The sequence below is a fragment of the Conger conger genome, chromosome 16, assembly GCF_963514075.1.
Source record: "Conger conger chromosome 16, fConCon1.1, whole genome shotgun sequence".
NCBI classification, from domain to species: domain Eukaryota; kingdom Metazoa; phylum Chordata; class Actinopteri; order Anguilliformes; family Congridae; genus Conger; species Conger conger.
The window spans coordinates 20,007,406-20,022,048 of NC_083775.1; the positions used below are offsets into that span (position 1 = coordinate 20,007,406).

Here is a 14,643-nt window from a genome sequence, read left to right on the forward strand (position 1 = left end):
GACCTGATCTTCATGGTTTCATTTCAAATGTTTTGCTTGAGCTCATTGACCAAAATCTTTACCACTGTCCAAATACTTACAGACCTCACTGCACGCACACACACGCACACACGCAAAGAGGAGCAGGTGGCTATGAAACTGTTCCCATGCGTGTGCAAAAGTTTAACTTGTTATTTTTTTATTTACCCATACATTTAATGTAATATTTTACTTCAACATTTCATATTTTTAAAAAATAGCCCAGCATTTAAAAATCTGTTAAACATGATAGAAAATACAAGAGAATTAAGATAAAATGGTTTAGTCTTTTATTTTTTCACATTTACAAAAAGAAATCTAAGAAAGGAATGTATACAAGTTTATTTCTTGAGAGGCAATGTACCATAGTGAGGCAAGGCATTACATATCTATATACAAACAAGACCGACGTTTGCCCCTGACTTTGGTCCAGAATTGGTTTAAAACGTTAAATAAATGTCACACTAACGGATAATTGAAATATAAGTCCTTTTACGAAATGTAAGGGGATTTGGTAGGGTGGGAGTCAGTACATTGCATTATTGAAATGGTAGTGTTGGTCGTGCCAAAGGCACAGGGATATGGGTCATAGGGTGGTTTGTAAAGGTTGTGCAGGAGGGAGGGAGAGCGGTACTCTGAGCCTTCTAGTAGTTGTGGGAGGCGAGCGAGTTCCGTGATCGGGTTTGATTGGCAGCCGATTCTTCCACAGCAAAGGTGTAGTTGTACTGCAAAAACCACCCATCATTAGCACAGTACTAAAACCACTTGCAGTACTGACCGCACATCAACACTACGCTGACAGTATGGACTATATGTCATTACTGCATTTACGATACACCAACACATGCTTACAAATCTGACAGTATTGCAACAACCATGTTGTGGTGCAAGTATAAGAAACTTGAAAGTATGAATGAAAATGTAACCATTATGACCTATGACAACACATGCACACGCGCACTCACACACGCACACGCACACATACACACACACACACACACACACACACACACACTTACCTCATTCTCAATGTCCTGCACAGATTTGATGCGGATATTGCTGAGGTTGTTCAGCGGGACCTGAAAGACACAACTCTGTTTTACTGGTTCAGAGAGCAGAGTACACAGTGACCTGCTCTGGTCTCCTGCCTCCTGCCTCCTGAAACAACTAGGTCAGAGACGCAGGGAAACTTACCGCTCGGGCGGCTGTGGCCTCGAAGCGGGGGTGCAGGGAGAAAGGCACCCCGTCCATGGCTGAGGAGAGAGGGAGCGGGCCACATGAAGAACCAATGCACAGTGTGTGTACAGGTATGTGGATTTGGGTGTGAGGAATTTATCCTTTGCTTCACATATTAAGTATTTTCACCCCAACACACAGGTCACTGTGTGGAATAGGTTGCCCGGTCATGTAGTAAAGGCAGAAACACTGGGGGGTTTTCAAGACCAGGCTTGACACGGTGTTAGATATTAACTAATCATTAGGTACACTTCACCGGTAGGAAAAGGCTAACATTGCTGGGCTTTACTTATGCGTGTGTTCCTATGTGTGAAGGGAGAGTACCTGAAATGCCATAGATGTTGCTGCTGTCATAGACACTCTCAGCAGGGTCTTTGACCTCAAGGTTACTACGGCGACGGCTCAGCTTCCCCACTGGAGGGGGCGGAGGGGCGTTGCTATAGAAACGGAGAGAGATGGGGTTTAAGTGATTCATGTATGTATGGAAACCGCAGGAAAATATACAGTACAGTGCAAAATCCTCGGCATGTAAAATAAATCCATAAAGATGCTTTAAAAAAAATAATGAAATGCTTCTACCTCTCCAGGTAATCCCAGACAGCCTTGATCAACTTTTTTTACCCAAAAAGTTGTCTATTGCTTAATATGTTACTTTGTATTATAAAATACATAAATTTCTCTTAACATTTATTTTTTGGGGAAATAAAATAAAATGTCAAATTTGCTACTTTCTATTGACACAGATGCTTACCTGGGCCGGAGGGGCAGCGGGGGGGCTGGTTGGTCCAGGGTGAGCTTGCGTAAATCCAGGCTAAAGCTGCGGGGTTTGGCCTGAGGCAGGGGACTGGAGAAGTGACCCTTCTTACACCAGAGAACATACCCGTGTATATCCCTGTCCGAGAGAGTCACACAAACAAAATTCCAATGAACTCTGAAGCAAACTGGAAGGTTACCAGAGGGGTGCGTGAGCTTACCTGGGCATCTGCATGCATGTGTCTGTGTGTGCTTCTGTATGCGTGTGCAGTTCCACGAGTGTTTCAGTGTGAGAGGGTGACTGACACCAGACAGGTGTAGCACGTTGGCGTGCGTTTCAGTGTGAGAGGGTGACTGACACCAGACAGGTGTAGCACTTTAGTGTGTTTCAGCGTGAGACAGAGGATGACTGACCCCAGACAGGTGTAGCACGTTGGCGTGTGTTTCAGTGTGAGAGGATGACTGACCCCAGACAGGTGTAGTGCTGCAGCACCACTTTGTTCTTTGCTGTCAGTTTGATGTCCAGCACAGCCATGTCCACACTGCCCAGGGGGAGGAGGCGCACACATACCCGCTTCTTCTTCCACACTGAGGCCTCTGCACGTAACGCAAATCACATTCTCTGACGGCAGTAATGTTGGGATTAGTGTGACATGCCCATATACAGCAGTACTGAGGGGATTAGTGTAGTGTTCAGGGGCAAAGCAGTACTGAAGGGATTAGATTTGGTGTTCGCGTGAGTAGCATTGTTGATGCGACTAGTTGCATCGGAGGGGGATTAGTGTCGTGGATATATCCGCTAAGTGGATTAGTTGGGTTCACGTGTGTAGCTGTGCTAAGGGGATTAGTGCCATACTCACTGGGCTCCAGGTACTCTGGTATGAAGCAGTACCCATGAGGAATAGGTTCTTTGTCAGAGATAACCTGGATATCCGACACCACCATTCCCCCTGCAGCATTCTAGAGAGAGAGAGATTCAAGCCTTAAGTTCACCACAGAATCAACTTTTTTTTCTTTTTTTCTTTTTTTTTTTACAAAACAGTCACAAAGGCAAATACAAGAAATGTGCTACAGGAAAACTGTGTGCTGGAGCACAGGTGTGTGAGGAAGTGAGTCTACATAAGTGTACACTGTGCACATGTGATTGGGTATCTGCATGTGTGTTTGTGTATACAGGTGCATTGCATGTTTGACTCACCGTGCTGTAGCAGAGGTAGTACCCAGACTTCATTGCAAAGCCTCGCACAAAGTTAGCCGTTGCTCCATCAAGGGTCAGGTTGATCTACCATTGAGACAGGAGAAACACAAGACTATCACCACGGCAACCACTTCACTGCCACATTCCATTTCAGCAGCCTCTCCTGAGAACTAATACAGCAAAGGACCAGAGAGATTAAAGGTACAATAGGTACGATTTTTGTGTTAAAATATTGTTACAAGTCCATTCCTAAAGCCCTAAAAAGGCTCACTGTCATGTTGACTTGACTCACCCTCTGCCTGTGTTTATAGTCCTTCAATTCGGGTTTAAAAATATGCAGTTGACAGGCCGGTACTCTGTACCAAAACATCTATAGCTGTACAATAATTCAAGCTCGTTGGTTAAAAATAGGTTTTAATTGCCTCAGCCAATGGTGTTTCAACTTCAGCGCGTTCACAGAGAAGGGGTGGGATAAAGTGTTGTGGTTTGAGCGTATTTGTTGTTGCAATTCCTCTCTTGACCGTTAGAAGTCCAAAATTACCTATTGTACCTTTAAGTCTTTGTGTGATTGGCTAACCTACCAGGGTGAAGTCCTTGGGACAGGTGCTGCTATTGGAGGTCCAGGCTACTGCGGACACAGGTGGAGGGGAGGCACTTTTGGGCTCATACAGAGACATCTGTGATGGGAGTTTCAGACAGACACAAAATTGTCCTATTTATATTATTCACTAGGAGCCTATTCACACCCTAGTTCTTATAATGATACAAATGACTCAGGGTTGGACATAACAGGATCTGATTCATCATTCTGAATTATAGAAATTATTCATTTGACTTTGAACCAATTTGTCATTAAGGTGAGCTCTGCTAATCCATCTGTCAGTCTCTGAATAGGCCTGCTATTACCTAGGAAGTAGAGGGCTATTCAGGCGATGCTTCCCTAATACTTAGTGTTATGCTATGCACATTTAAGATGATGATGGATTACCCTGACTCAAAATAAGTACCTGCAAAACTTAGAATAGGATATTTGTGGCTGCCTGGTGCTTTCGTGCACTACAGCACTCATGCATGATGGAAATTTGATTACAAAATATGGGCTGGTATCTGCCCTGCGATGGACTGGCGACCTGTCCAGGGTGTATTCCTGCCTTTCGCCCAATGTATGCTGGGATAGGCTCCAGCCCCCCTGCGACCCTGATCAGGATAAGCGGGTTCAGATAATGGATGGATGGATGGATGGGCTGGTATCTTCTTAAAACCCTGTTACCCTCTGTAAGATAGAGGCTATTTGTGATATGGCAATCACCCCGTTCTAGAAAGAGTAGGCACATTTACATTCCGAACAGTATTTGTGGAATGGTAGAGTGCAGGTTAATTTAGGAAGGAGTTAGTTATAGTTCTGAATGTTTTGTTTTCATGCGGACATAACATATTGTGTGAATACAATGGATTCTTCAAGTCTTTCACTGTGGTTTGGACTTCATGAAAATAATGCCCTGTAATGATACCGTAGGCTCAACAGTTTTATTGTCACCCACGCCACACAAACTAGATGTATGAAAGAGATAATTACTGTAGAACACTGCTTCCTTTATACTGTTAGACACCTAATAATAATAATATTGAAATAGGCAAAACAACTACGACAAACACTCACTTTGTCACACTGTATGAAGGCGTAATAACTACCTAGCAATGGCAACCTACTTTCAAAACAAAGAACGGTATTGTATACTACCACAAGCTCTAGCCAGCATATTGTTAGCTGCTATGCAAGCAAAGTGGCAGCTGCCACCTATCCCATCGTTTGGAACGTATCCACTATCGATAAGCATTTTAGTACTTGTTCTGATGTTTAAGTCTGTGTTTGCGATCAAGATTGCAGTTTTTTTATACATATACAAATATATAAATAGTGGAATGTAGCTTGCTAACGACGTCAACTTGTTAGAACTGGGTGGAAAGCTGAATTTACCTTGCTATCGGGCTACCTACCTGTGCACTTAACTAGATAAACTTGCCAACTTTACATTTTGGATACAACACTCTTATGCAAAATACATAATGAAAACATGGTACTCACTCTCGTAGACAAACAACACCTAAATCTTCAATCTCTTACTTCAAATACAGCACAGAAACTTTCGTGAGAGCTGAAGAAACTTGACGCTTACTCGCTTTTTCCGCAGACACTTAACAGGAAATAGATAGACGCACTACAATTCCCAGAGTACGTCAGAATGATGGGAAGGGTAACGGAGGGAGGGTTGGTTACGGTGGAGGAGCGCGCCTTAAATTTGAAAGTGAAACAAAATGGCGGAGAGTAATTCTCGAAATCTAACAGAAAGGTTTGTTTTTTGCTAGGCAATGTTTGCAATATTTGTTTTAAGTAGCTGAGCCGATGGCACAATATAGACTACGGAATGACTGTTCTGCATGTTTAGAAAACGTTATCGAAAAGATAGCTTTGGCTTGACTCAGACACATCTGTTTGTCCCTTCCTAGGGACAGAGCTAGCTAACTATGATTAGCTAAATAGTCAGGCTATCTACACTGTTTAGCTAACGTAATTTACGTAGTTTTTAAACTCATTGTTAATTATTTCCTTCAGTTTCAAGACCAATGATGACATAATGACGTTACCTAACAAGGTAGGTTTTGTCTGTCATTTGTAAAGCGGTAACTTATTAACTAGCTAGCAAGTGTATTAAAGTTGAATAACGTTATTCTAACATACTAAGTTAGTAGGATGCTAGCTAGCTCTAACCTTTGTCACTTACGTTAGCTTGCATTGCTTATTGCCTAGCTAACGTCACTCGTTTGTAAATGTATTTTACAGAATGTTATATTTCGTACAACGTTTTCCTTCCAATCTATTTCAAACCCAGGATACCTGCGCCGGCACCAAAAGGGCCGGCTCTAGGAGTCCTAGTTCAGAACGCCCCCATAAATCTCCACGCTCCACCCGATCTGAGGACAACACCCTTACCCCAGGGACAGCGGAGGAGCAAACGGAGGACCATGAAGGAATGCACGTGGAGGAGGCACACCAGGAGGAGACGCAGACGAAGGAGCAGGAGAGCAAGGAAGATGGCCCTGCCCTAAGCCCTCGTAGCCGGAGGAAGTCCTGGAGGAGATCGGCTCGATTGAGGCGCTCACTCCCTGCCCTGCCCAGCAACACCCTTGGTCAGTCCCCCTCCTCTTCACACCCTCAGGCCTCTTGTCATAAGGAGACCAACACAAACTCGTCCTACACACACTTTCTTACCTCACCATAATTGAAGTGTTTTAAAAAGTATATATCTGTAGGATTATGCGGTTTCCCCTCTGTGACTCTTCCTCTCTGCCCCCTCTTTCTCCTCTGCCCCTGGCTCCTCTCAGGTCTGTGCAGGGACATCAGCCCCTCCCTGCCAGAGGATGAGAGGCTGGAGAAGCTGATGGAATCATCAATGCAGGTGAGCGCCGCCCTGCTGGGCCCTAGCTGGTACACAGCCCCCCTCAGCTGTGAGCCGGGCCGCTCACCCCTCCTCTCCGTGTGTGTCTGCAGCAGGCACTGCTGAAGCTGCAGGAATCTCTTCACAGTACCCCAGGGGCCAGCCTGGACCGTCTGCAGGAGCAGGGTGAGTGTGCCAGTGTCCGGGTCTGTAGTTTAATGAGCTAGCCTGATGCTAGTTCTACAGTGTGAAAGAATCCCAAAGGTAACGGCAATATTCTACTTTCCCCCTGGGAGAGATGGTCAATAAATAAAGTACGTTTTTTAGTTTGAACCTGTGCCAGATTGAGCCGTGGAAAGAACATCGTGAGAATGCGCCAAAGTGAAATGTCAAATCTTAACTGGCTTTTCCTCCCATCTCCTCTCCCTCTTAGTGGAAACTGTTCAAAGAGAGTGGTGTCATCTGGCGCAGGATATCAGGGAACAGGCACAAAGTCAGCAGTCCCAAACGAGCACAGAAAGGTATCGACACAGATATTCCTTCATTCAGTCCTTCGTCCTCCTTTTTCACATCAAACTCAGTCGCTCACTCTTACCTCTCTCCTGCAGTGACCCTGGCATGCAGAAGACAATGGATCAGATCAGGAAGTCAGTCCACAGGTGTGTTTCCCACACATTGGCTGGATTCAGAGCCACATTGTATGCTTCTTCTTTTTTTTCTTCTTCTGACGTTCCATTCCTTCAAGATGGGAATCCCCAAAATGCTGGGATGAAATATGGAGGCCACATGAATAATTCATGAATGCATGTTGAGGGACGGGAGGGGGGATTAAGAACTGAGAATTTAACTTTGTCCGATGCTTTAGCCTACATGTTTTGTTTTTTTTGCTTATGTGAGGTTTGGTGGTTGATACGAATGATTCAAATCCCAAAGTCATCCTTCGGAAAATATAATAAAATATTGGGCATGGAGCCGAGGTTACTATAGTAGTACGTTCAGTTCCGTTTTTGGTTTATTCATCGCCTGTCCTCATTTGCAGTTTGCTTGCGGCACATTTAGTTGGGAAATGCCTGCTTTGAGGGATGCGTAATTGAACCCTGCCATTGGTTGGATATCCTCCCTTGTAAGCACTAGGCAGTGATGCGTATGTTCTGTTGCAGATTACAGACAGAGTGCGGAGTGTGGGATTCTCTGCTTCTCAGACATCGCAGTAAAGCAGAGGAGCTGGCCAGGTAAATCTGATAATGCATACACATCCCCTATGGATACGCACCTCAGTCATGACTCGCCCTGAATCACTTTTGCCCGACTCTTCTCTGTCTGCCCCCGTAGGCGTGTGGAGCATGGGCGGGCGGAGGGGGTTGCCCTGGACGCCTCCTGTCTGGCTCAGTCCACACAGAGCCAGTTTATCCTCAGGAAACCAGATTACCACAGCGCCCTCCACAGGCAACAGGCAGTACTACACACCATGGAGCTACTGGTGAGAGCCAAAGTGCAGGACTCGGTGTAGCCTATACCCTTGAGGTCAGTTTCACAGACACAGATTAAGCCTAGTCTGAGACTAAATTTGTTTTTAAATATAGATTCTCATAGAAAGCCCAATTTCAGTCCAGGACTAAGCTTCATCTGTGTATGTGAAAAAGGCCCTTGGTGTTTGAGAGTGCAGGCTCTCCATGTGAGATGGAGTGTGTGTGCGCGTGTGTGTAACAGTGTGGTTCTGCAGTGGACTCAGTGTAAAATGGAGTGAGAGGATTGTGTGTGTGTGTGTGTGTGTGTGTGTGTGTGTGTGTGTGTGTGTGTGTGTGTGTGTATGTGTATGTGTGTGTGTATGTGTATGTGTGTGTGTATGTGTATGTGTGTGTGTGTGTTTGTGTGTAAAACAGTGTGTTGTTTCTTCAGATGGATTCTCAGTGTAAGATAATGAGGGAGGTGCTGTCCTTCCAGGAACAGTCTCACATGCTGGTAAAAGAGACCAGCAGGAGATTAGGTGAGTGTGTGCAGTGTGATATGTGGGCATATCTGCTGTACTTTTTACATTGCGTGTGCGTAGGCAGAAAGTGGAAAGCATGTTTGTTTTTGCGCACTGCGTAATGAAACTGTGTTGTGTGTGTGTGTGTGTGTGTGTGTGTGTGCGCTCATGTCCACGTGTGCTTGTGTGTATGTCCTCAGCCTCCAGCGCTGGTTTCCAGACACTCCCATCTTCCCCCGTCCGGAGGCTCCTTGCTGGATCTAACGGCTTCAAGCATGACCCTTTGACCTCTGACACCGCAGGCCATGCACTGTTCCCATGACAATGGAGCTGATTTGCGCTCCCTGTCTCTGCGGTTTGCATCAGATAGCAGGCCAGGGTGGTGTATCGGGGCTTAAATCTGTGCTTAATTCTGCTCGCCATGAGCAGTGTTGGCCTGTCCTGCATTTAATGGCCTGAACTGTCGATTGGGATTTTGTGTAGCTTTCCTGAAGCTTTTTTTCCTCTGCAAATTCTGAGGGAGGGAGCATTATAATATTGCATATCTGCAACTGTATGATTTCTGTCTATCTCATCCTACTCGTCCAAACCTGATATAAATCGCTGCTTTTCCATTTACGTCTGACTGTGTTTCTATACGTGTCCGCTTGATGGCAGTGTTGTCTAAAAATGTCTTTCTGAGAGGGCGCGTACTGTCTACTGAGACATGCGTTGCATGTGGACGCTCCTTTATCTGTGACAGGTTTGGTGTGTGTCCAGACCCGTGTGTTATCTCCTGGGGGGGAAACCTGACAAAATGAAAGATCAGCGCAAATGCAAGTTGTTTTAAGCGAAGAGTAGGGTAATGGAAGCTGATATGCTTGCGGATACAGTACAGATGACAGACTAAGGTGTGGTCGTCAGACGTAATCGGGCACAAAAACACCCTTGCGTAACAGTAACACTCCCACGTACACCTGTGTAAGTAGAACACTTGAGAAAAGACGCACAAAGGGTCCTGTACGTATTTTTTTGTATTTACTTTTTTATTTATACATATCCCTGACGCGCATGATCAGTATATCATAAGCAGATCCTTTAACTTTTCCTAACATATATTATTATCAACGTGCTACGTATTGGAAATGTGATGGGCACCGTGTGATTAAGAAATTCTGCGTATGAAGTATGTTCGTACAGGCAATTTGTACAATGGTGTGCATTATTGAATTGTCTCATTTATTAGGCATATGTGTAAATAGGACTACAGAACCACAGCTAGCGAAGCTTTATAGCTTGGTTATACAAGTTACTGAACAACGTAAACATTGCTGGCTTGTTTTACGTGTCCGTTCATAGCAATGTTATGGTTAGCTAAATACTCTCCCTACCGTGTCCGATGATTGGCTATTTCTCCTCTGCTGTCTAAACCGAGATTAGTGTACCGTTTCTAAAGGTCAGGGGGATATCAGAGGATGGGGGAGGGATGATATGTTCACCGATTCAAGTCGGCCTACAGTACATTTTCCCTATAATCTCTCCTGGGAAAATATCGCTACAGAACCATCGTTCCACCGCAAACTGAAGCGCTGAGGAGTTTTACGCTGTCTTGAGCCTGCTTCGCATTTTAAGTGCAAAAAACGGATGATGGGTAGCCTATGCATTGCACATATCTGCACATGCCACAAGGTCAATGGATTTGACGCCACTTATAAATACAGAGAGCTCTTATTCTATGTGTATAACTGGATTCGTCTTCATTAGGTCTCGGACGTATTTATAGTTCCACGCTTAGTAGGATACCGTGTATTATTCCATTTCATTATCCTATTGTGACATAGTACTGCTTTTCTGAATTCCGTACTACATGGTCTGGCAATGCAATTGATGTGTCTTGCCAATAGAGCAAATAGACACTTGGAACAAATAAATGAATGGTAAATTATAGGGAGAGTGCAGGTAGGCCTGCGGAGTGGAGGAGTAGGGGGGGAGGGAGGGAGAGAGAGAGGGGGAGAGAACCGTCTCGGGAGACTTAGGAGCTCCCGACGCCGAAGGCTACAAGACTGATCGATTCTTATTTAAATGAAAATGAGGTGGAGTTCTGTAGGCCGGTGATGTTGAGCGGGGGATAAATGTGTGTGTTCGCGTCTCCCACTACGAGTCTGTGATGAAACGCAGGCGTAACGTAACTAGGCTCATGCTTGAACACGCACGCACAGCCTATGAAAAAAGCGCATCAATGCATAATTTGCACGCACCATGCAGCTAAATTGCAAAAGGATGATTTTGCCCACGGAGAGCGCGGTCGGCGCGGAGTCGGACGCTGCAAGAAAGGAGAAACCAAGTCCCACGTTGCCATGGCAACATACCGAGCCCGCTAAAAGGATGGGACGAGGAGTGGATGCTTCCATTTGGGACCTGGGATCGCGCATTTATATTATGCATTTACTTAATTGCACCATTGGCTAATTAATCTGAATTAACAGTGGGGACCGACGGATGAGCAGGGGGCGAGCTAACCCCCTGGATAAACCTCTGATTGCGCGTGCTGTGGGGGAGGCAATGGGTGTTCGTGCTTGTTGAGTTGCCGATAGTAAGAGCGGTCTACACATGTCGCTCAAAGACGCAGTTTAAAATTGACATGGGCCACAACTTAAACCAACCCATTTGCTTTCCCTGAGATCCAAAGGTTTTGGAATTCCGAGAATGAAGGTCTTGCGTGAAATGTCCATCAACTTGAAGGGCGACACTGACATAGGTTATAGTCTACAATGCAGTCCATAGGTATTTGGACAGTGACTTATTTATTTTTCTCTGCTCAGTGCTCCAGTTAAAAATGTATATATATTTTTTAAAAACGTTTCTTTTTTTTAACATTTTAAATTTGAGGGTTTTTATATCAATATAAAATCCCCAAGCTATTTTATGCATGAACTAACAATGAAACTTAACATCTGTCCAAGAAACATTTGCGCAGCCAATTGTCCAATTACTTTTGGTCCACTACTATGCATGAAAACCGCTACAATTCCTACACTATTCACCCGATATGGATGTAAAAACAGTCGAATTGAAGCAAATTATTGTTGGTGGCAGACAGGGTGGTTTGATTATCTCAGAAACTGCTGATATCCTGGGATTTTCACACGCACTAGTCTCTAGAGTTTGCAAAGAATGGTGCAAAAAACACACACACACACACACACACACACACACACACACACACACACAAAGCAGCAGTTCTGCAGCTAGTCTTGTTAATGAGAGACGTCAGAGAAAAGTGTCCAGACTGGTCAAAGCTGACAGGAAGGTGACTAACGCAAATAACCAAACATTACAACAGTGGTATGCAGAAGAGCGTCTTTGAACACACAATGCATCATAAGACTTGTGGATAGACAAGTCCTAATACCAAATGCTAAGTGCTCAGTGAGTGTATGATCCTAAAATTAACCACTGGTGAAACATTGGCTTCCCTACTTCTTTTCAGTGACCCACGGTCTCTCGCTTTTTTATTAAATTTTGTTCTGGGCTGGCTCTTACTGATGAGACTGCTGCTTTGGAGAAATTGCGTGATCTACGATTCGAAGATTCTAGGCTCTATTGTATGCCGACAACACACGCACAGCCTGCTAAGTAAATAAGCATCACTTTTCTGAGCAGTTTCCCTCCGTTTAATAAGGCTCAGGTCTAGAGAGAACTCCCTAAAGATTTTGGTAAAATGGCCAAAACTCAAGGAAAGTTGGCCCCATCATTTCATAGATCGTCTTATTTAATCGAGGATACAGATGGCCTGGCAGGTGAAGCCAGTGGAGTTCGTTCTCTGTCCAGGTTGGCAAACCGCTGCGTAAACACCGCACGGCGACAATAAGTTCGTGAACGTTCGTTCTCTATTCCAGCCTTATAGCAGATTGATTAAACACAGATTGCTACTGAGGGATGTGCCGGTAGTCAGCATAAACTGCGCCCGCTCCGTCCCGTTCTACTCCTAGCACACCCATCATCGCGCGCCGTCGAGGCGCGGCAGCCCGCGGCTCTTCTTTCCGCACATTCCGCGACCCATCCGTCTGAGGGCCCTGTCTTTCTCAGCGGTGATGAACTACCTTGAAAAACACCACGTCTGCAGAAAAGACTAGGGAGCGCTTGTTTTTAATCTGCGCTGTCCGCGGTTTTATCCAAAAAGACGAATTGAATGTTTCATTCGGTAGAAGTGTGCGCACCTCCTCTGCGCTTCCCAACTAAACGGCCTCATTCGTTCTTATTGTCTGAACTAATTTTTGAAAAATGTCTCAGGACATTTGCCTCTATAAACAATGAGCTAATGAGAATGAGTTTGATATGGACATGTAAATAACGTTTACGCGTTTTATAGGCTTTGTCTTAAATTAACCAAAGCCTAAAAATCGTCTTGCTTATCAGATTGCCATTATTTTAATATGTGGATATGTATTGTTTCAGACAGTATAGTGAACAACTAAGTAGACAACCTGCCTTACAGTTATTAAAGCCAGACAATACAGAGTAGTGATTGGGTAGCCTATTTTACCGCGTGATTTAGGCCTACAGCAGCATAGAGCTGACACCAGACCCAGGTGAATACTGTAAAAGAAACAGGATTCTTTGTGCAGTGAGCAGCAGGTGGCCAGGTGAGGTTGTTGACACAGGTATTAGCTGTAGTGTATTCCAGATGTAGCGTGACGATAGTGATGTGGATCAGCAGGTGTTTGTTTGAGTAACTCTCGCCATTACAGATCTTTTACAAAGGAACTGCTCTTAATCGCCCCTCTCTTACCGTGCTCTGATGGCAAAACATCACTTTTACTAGAGGCAGAATAATCTTGTGTTAGTCATGCATATACGTGTTCTTTTTTCAGAGGTTCAGACTCTATCCATAAATACCCAGGCACATATTCACAAGAGTTAAACAAGACAATCTCACAACAACAGAAATACTGTATGTGTCATATGCTCAGGTTTTATTCTGTTCAATAACAGAAATCTATTTATTTATGAGATTAGATTCCTTTTCCAGAGGATTAGATTACAGAGCAGAACACAAGTGGCAGATTGCAATTTGCATTGGAACTTCAAACAATTTCATCCGTCTGTCATAGTCAGTGCTCAGTTGAGATTTCCTGGCGAGTAAAGGAAAGATTTCTTTGCCCCTACTGTCAGTCGTGGCTTGGGAAGGAAAGTGAACTTCATGCTCTGATGCTGAGACCTGCTTGGGTAACCGGGGAAGGGAAGCCTATTCTTCAGCACATTGACCCGCCTTTTCTTCTCTCCCTTGACATCTGAAGTAGAGTGGCAGCAGGTAGACAAGATGTTCCGGAAGCTTTTTACCCATCACTGATGAAGCTGTTTAGCTTAATTTACTTCATTTAAACCCTTCGCTGACGTAAATTGTAAGATGCTGTCTCAGTCACTTGGACAAGATAAATACTTGCACGTTTACATTTTTAGCAGACACTCTCATCCAGAGGGACTTTGTTTTACATTTTTATGTGCAATCCATTTTTACAGCTGGATATTTTACGAAAGCAATTCAGGTTAAGTACATTGCTCAAGGGTACAATGACATCACACCCATAACCTTTCTGTTACAAGCCCATTATTATAGCCCATCGATTATAATAACCTGCTCCACATTATTGCATTGCTTAAAAAAAAAGCAGTTTAAGGATTTCATGAAGAAGCACTTTCCACCAACTTGAGTCTCCATATTGTCCGTGGTACTCCTGGAGCATGGAACCACATGAATCTGTGTCTTCTCCTTGCCAATTCAGTGTAAGGTGTCTCAGAGATGACCAATATGGCAGGCTTGATGGTATGAAATATTTCGTCTTTTGCTAACCATAAACCTAGAATTGTTTTTGGCAACTGTGACTCACCAGCAAGTCACCAATGTGAATAATGCATACAGTAGGCTCCAGAGTTATTATAAATGATAGGACTCATGGCTGTCATCTTTGCCAGGGGTGTCTGCACAAAGTATTAAACCAGGGGTGGCAATAATTGTGGAACCTGTTTTTTTGGGGAAAGACATTTTTTAT

The 14,643-nt window shown here is 44.3% G+C and overlaps 2 protein-coding genes across 3 annotated transcripts; one reads left to right on the plus strand and one right to left on the minus strand.

The window, feature by feature from the left end:
• Positions 1-285: 285 nt before the first annotated feature.
• On the minus strand, positions 286-5,628 carry LOC133114631 (multivesicular body subunit 12A-like). 2 transcript variants are annotated; one of them, XM_061224178.1, is made up of 10 exons: positions 5,383-5,628; positions 3,787-3,882; positions 3,206-3,289; positions 2,868-2,967; positions 2,475-2,604; positions 2,006-2,146; positions 1,579-1,691; positions 1,213-1,271; positions 1,038-1,097; positions 286-743 (listed from the first exon to the last, which is right to left on the minus strand). In XM_061224178.1, exons 2-10 carry the CDS (start codon positions 3,880-3,882, stop codon positions 663-665), a joined length of 864 nt encoding a protein of 287 aa, XP_061080162.1. In that variant the 5' UTR covers positions 5,383-5,628; the 3' UTR covers positions 286-662. The 2 variants fall into 2 exon arrangements, with proteins under 2 accessions (XP_061080162.1, XP_061080161.1); XM_061224177.1 differs by having other exon boundaries at positions 5,292-5,623.
• On the plus strand, positions 5,436-9,229 carry LOC133114630 (kinetochore-associated protein DSN1 homolog). The gene is made up of 11 exons (XM_061224176.1): positions 5,436-5,556; positions 5,820-5,859; positions 6,097-6,394; positions 6,590-6,663; positions 6,756-6,828; positions 7,076-7,163; positions 7,251-7,301; positions 7,803-7,874; positions 7,975-8,122; positions 8,542-8,629; positions 8,812-9,229. The coding sequence occupies exons 1-11, from the start codon at positions 5,522-5,524 to the stop codon at positions 8,931-8,933; spliced, it is 1,089 nt and encodes a 362-aa protein (XP_061080160.1). The 5' UTR covers positions 5,436-5,521; the 3' UTR covers positions 8,934-9,229.
• Positions 9,230-14,643: the final 5,414 nt, after the last annotated feature.